Source organism: Vicia villosa, unplaced genomic scaffold (genome assembly GCF_029867415.1).
Source record: "Vicia villosa cultivar HV-30 ecotype Madison, WI unplaced genomic scaffold, Vvil1.0 ctg.000032F_1_1_3, whole genome shotgun sequence".
NCBI lineage: Eukaryota > Viridiplantae > Streptophyta > Magnoliopsida > Fabales > Fabaceae > Vicia > Vicia villosa.
In genome coordinates this window covers 1,020,125-1,025,592 of record NW_026704967.1, presented here as the reverse complement: position 1 = coordinate 1,025,592, position 5,468 = coordinate 1,020,125, and the positions used below count along the sequence as shown (strand labels likewise).

The 5,468-nt window shown below is 31.3% G+C and overlaps 1 protein-coding gene across 1 annotated transcript; it reads left to right on the top strand.

Annotated features, from left to right (window-relative positions):
• The first annotated feature begins 314 nt into the window (after nt 1–314).
• LOC131622551 (uncharacterized) lies at nt 315–3,814 on the top strand. Its single transcript, XM_058893588.1, has 9 exons — nt 315–650; nt 747–813; nt 1,059–1,087; nt 1,178–1,386; nt 1,793–1,911; nt 2,061–2,156; nt 2,242–2,317; nt 3,065–3,218; nt 3,466–3,814. Exons 1-9 carry the CDS (start codon nt 426–428, stop codon nt 3,616–3,618), a joined length of 1,128 nt encoding a protein of 375 aa, XP_058749571.1. The 5' UTR covers nt 315–425; the 3' UTR covers nt 3,619–3,814.
• Nucleotides 3,815–5,468: the final 1,654 nt, after the last annotated feature.

Genomic DNA, 5,468 nt, shown 5'->3' with positions numbered 1-5,468 from the left:
AACCATTAATCCCTATAAATTATATTGTCAAAAAGAAAAACTTTTGGAGAATAATATTCGTACACTGTAAAGTTATTTTACACATTCAACCAATAAAAAATCAACAAAATGTCATGTCATTACAAATTTTTTAAAATAAAAATGGGGTATAATTGAATCCATGGGTGTGATTGGTTGACAGTGTAAAACCATTTTAGACTGTATAACTTCTTTTCTCAAACTTTTGAGTTAACACTATATTTAATCATCTTTAAAAGAGTCTTTTAAATTAACTAAAAATTTAGATTCATTAAATTCCACCGTGTAGACTACTTGTAAGCAAACTGTGCGATTTTGTTCTTCTCCCTTTAACTGCCGTGAAGAAGCGAACGAAGCTGAAAAAAACGAAACGCTCTCTTTCTTTCTCTCTCCATTGACGACGAATTATGATAGCAATAGCAATGGGAGTGATCAATTTGATAAAGGATTTATGGCGCGGTCTCCATTTCGTTCTGTCGATTCAATTCTGGAGAATGGCGTTGCTATGGACACTTTCCGTTCTATTTTCTCACTTCCAATTGCTCAAGGATTCGTTTTTTTCTCACAAAATCGTATATCCGAGGTGTTCGTCTTCCACGTTTCCTAATTCTCCCGTTTGCGTCATCACCGGTGTAAATCTCACTCTCTTGCAATTTTCATTATTATTATTATTATCATTATTATTATGAGAAGCATATGATATGATTTTTGTTTTTTTTTTGTTGCAGGCAACATCTGGTTTGGGATTTTCTACTGCCTGCAAGATTTCCAAGGAAGGATTTATTGTTGTCATTGGTAATTCTTTATTCTTTTTATCATCATGTTAGAAATAGCACAAATACTGATATTAGGCTAAACGTCATCACCAGAGTTCGAACTCTGGTACTCTCTGGTACTCTGTGTGTAAGTTTTAGTGATTATTACTACTTCGTCTAAAAAAAAGAAATACGAAAATAGCTTAGGTCTATTTACACTTCGAAAATATTTTTTACTTTTATTTCTTAAATGTATACCTAAGATTCCAGTTGTGGATTATGCAGTTGGAAGATCAGAGAAGTTGTTATCAGAGGTACTTTGCTAATATTAATTGTTAGCATCACGGTAACATGATTCCGTGCCTTGTAAATATCTTATTGGTGTTCTTTGTATTGTTTGATAGACCATAAGAAAGATCAAAGATTTGAACAAGGATGCTCAACTCAAAGCTTTTCAGGCTGACCTTTCGTCGGTTGAGTCCATTATAAAGTTCAAAGATTCTCTGCGGCAGTGGCTTTTGGATTCCAATTTGCACTGCTCGGTGCAAATACTAATAAACAATGCTGGAATACTTGCTACATCTCCTAGAGTCACAGCTGAGGGCTACGATCAGTAATTACTTTTTTTCCCCCTAAATCTCATGTGGTAGTGTTTACAAATTCTATCTTTATGATTGGAACTTCCATGCTCATGCTTGCCTAGCATGACACAACAAAAGGCACACAGGGCTCCTATGATAGGACATTAACTTTCATATAATATTACTTTCCTACTGTTAATTATTTATTTAAGCTTTGGGGATACGGTAATAGGATTTTGTTAAATGTCAACAAATTGAGACAATGTTGCCTTGCATGATCATCATGAATTTATGGAACTGGAAATTGAGAAATACAGATAGCAGTGTTTGTATGCGCAGTTGATGCATTTTTTATGAGAGCCTTTGATACAAGAGTATTTATCTGTTTTAAAATTCGTACTAACTTTTGAAATCCACACATTTTACACTCTCTCTCAGGATGATCGGCACAAATTATGTTGGGGCATTTGTTTTGACCAAGCTTCTATTACCACTTCTTGAAAACAGTCCCGTGTCTTCCAAAATTGTGAATGTAACATCCTTTACTCACCGAGCTGGTAGGATAATCATTTTAGTCCTTACTTTTTTTATTTATCTTATTGTCTGGTGATCCTATTTTGTGGATTTTACTGTTTTATATAAAAAAATTATCAGATTTTCTCTAGAATAGCGCTCCTATAGAACCTTCTCAAGCTCTTTTCTTCAGTTACTAATATGCAGGTTGATGAGGGAACTGTATCCGGAAAAAAAGTTTTAAGTTCAAAGCAATATCCATATGCTCAGGTCTATGAGTACTCAAAACGTAAGCTGCATATTCTGGATGAACTTATACCGGCTACATTGTATCTCTAGTCCTAATTCCTAATTAGCATTTAATTTTGTTGAAGTATGCCTACTTCTCTTCTCATTCGAGCTCCACCGACAGCTTACCCAAATGGGTAAATCTCATCAGATATTTGTCAAGTATGTTTATTAAATCAACTTTTATTTCCTTTTGCTTTCTTGTTTCTAAGTGCTGTGTATATTTGTTAAGATAGAACATCTGTTTTTGTATAGGTTAACCAAATAACGTATTACTGTTATCTTTGTTGCTCGAATATGTTTGTCTGAGTGCTTCCATGACTTTCCTACAAAATTTTGTTTCACAACTCTCTTTTCTACACAACCCATGGGCTCTTGCTTTTGACAAATGTATATGCCAATCTGGACACTGTTTTGTCAGCTAATCTCATGCTAGACATGTAATTCTTTTACGGTTCTGAATTTTCAATTAAAGACTGAGACCTGTTCTGCACCCCTCTCTTGTTAAGGATAATTTCACAATCTTTGGCTCCCAACAAGAAGCATGCCCCGCCCCTGCTCCTAAGTCCCAACTAAGCTACAACTACCTAATCATCAAATTAGTTTGACCGAAAAATGTTTAAACGAAAGCAGCTACACTCTTATTAAAACTCACTTGTGCACTTGTGGTTGGGTTTAGATCCAGTGTTGCATAAATAGCACCAATAAGAGTGAATGTGGGGTTTTTGAGCTAGTGTTGCAAGGAGAATCAACATAAATAAAAATTAGACAGGAAAATAAAAGTTGCAAGAAAAAAAGAGAGATGCAAAATGTTTTAAGTTTTGTAGATAAAGCTTTATTCTATTTCTGGTTATAGCCATGGATTCTACTCCACTTATAACATTCATTTTCTGTATTGTTATGCATCAGTGTTGCAGATCCCGGAATTGTAAAAACAAACATCATGCGAGAAATTCCAGCATGCTTGTCTTGGTTGGCATACTTTGTACTGAAACACCTACGCCTATTGCAATCCCCTGACTGCGGGAAAGATTCGATTATTGATGCTGCTTTTGCACCACCTGTGAGTACATTTTTAACGATCTTTGTTGAATTCCATTTCATATTTTCATGCATGCTTTGATGTTTCAAAATGACCAAAGGTGTTGTCTACCAACTCATTTACTTATTATTCCATCAGCTGTAGTCATGTCTAAGGTTTCATCTGATGCAATATCTCCTGATGCCTTATCCTCGATGACTGGTTTTTCATATGAATTTGTCTTGACTGGAGCCATTGAGTTCAAAATGTTACTCTTAAAATTTTCCAGGGAACATCAGGAGCTTATTTTTTTGGGGGGAAAGGTAGAACTATAAACTCTTCAGAACTTTCACGAAACGCCAAATTAGCACATGAGCTTTGGGAAACTACATGCAATATGCTATCGGTAACTCCCTTTGGTAATGAGAGAAACAGTTTTTAGCATTGGATTGCATGTCAAGTCATGTAACAAAGAGAATTACCGGCACATACCTGATGTAGATGTGTAATAAGTGATAACATATGCAGCTTTGAGCTTTCTAATGCATGTTAAGCTATAGCTTGGCTGTTTACTGGAGATACTAACGCAAAATTTATCGGCATTTCTAAAATAACTGGTCAACAAGGATCTCAGTTAATTTGCACGTTTGTTTTATGATTTCACGACCAGTCTTCTGAACATTGGAAGAGACAAGTGGTTTCCGTTTGTTTAACGTGTCCTAAAGCATGAAACAACAGCTTGCGATGACATAAATTTCAACAACCTGCTACTGCTTGAAGACATAAGGAAACACTGCAATGAAATCATTGCCAGTGCTTATTGCATAAATTTGTTCACTTTTGATATCACCAGATTATGTTTGTAAATTTAGTTAGTATCAAGTTACTTTTATTTCCAAAATCCAATTGATTAAAAGTAAGTTTGATGAGTGGTTTATATATACATATAAAAGTTACTTCCAATTTTGATTCAAGTTTATGTATTTTCCAAATTCAAATTCTCAACGGGTGATGAATAAGTTTGTCAAAAAAATAAATAAAAAATAAACGGATTCAAAGTATTCTTCACTTGGTGAACAACAAATGTACAGTGAATTTGATAAAAAAATGGCTTGATGCATGTTTTAGTCTCTTAAGTTAATTTAATACTAGTAGGAAACCCGTGCTGTCGCACGGGTCTGGTTGGGATTTCACATTACATATATCTAATTTTGACTTGTAAAATTCCTTTATATATATCAAACATATTTTATACAATAGCATGTATCTCATAGATACGTTTACATCTACCCGTGAATTCAGAAGAGTTAACAAACCCTAGTTGAATCCAAATGAGTTAATTCTAAAAATTGATTAAATCTATTTTAGATATTATTCCATTTTTAGAAATCTAAATTATATGATAGCTCCGGTAAAATTTCAAATTTACAAATTTTACAAATCTAAAATGTATGACAGTCCCCCGTCAAAAGATTCAAGAACAAAAAATAAAATATTTAAAAATTAAACAAATAATGAAAATATGAATATGTTAATAGATAAATTAGATCGGTACAATTATTAAAAAATAGAAATCTAAAACTTATGGTAAATAATATATATTTATTCCCATATATTTAAAATAATCTTATTAAGTAGTTTCCATTGGATAGTGTAATAAATATAAGAATCTCAAATTTAAAATGGTTTGTCAAATTAATTCTAAAATAAAAAATTATGAAAATTTCATAATCTGCTTTTTATTCTCATTTATACAAATAATTATATAAATAGTTAAATTTATTACTTTCATAAAATTATTTGTAACTTACTTATTCACGTTTATAAAACTAATTGTAGTTTATTCACGTTTATAAAACTAATTGTAGTTTATTGATACTTATTCACGTTTATAAAACTAATTGTAGTTTATTCACGTTTATAAAACTAATTGTAGTTTATTGAGTTTATAAAATTGACTATATTAATAAATTTTTATCTTTTATCATTAGTTTTTATTATTATCATTTATTATTAAATTTTCATGACTACCATTTAAAATGTTTTTATCATGATTACAATAATGAAGTTAATTTGAAAAGATTCTGATAAGATTTAGTTATTTCTTAAATTTATTAAAATTACAAAATCTCAATTGATTTTGTTTTGTTTTATTAACCTTTCTATAAAAATCTAAATAATTTCAAAATTGATTATATCTCAAATAAGGATCTAAATAATTACAAAATAATTTTATTCTTATATTTTATAATGATAAATTAAATATTTAACCTTGAAATAAAATTTGTTTAA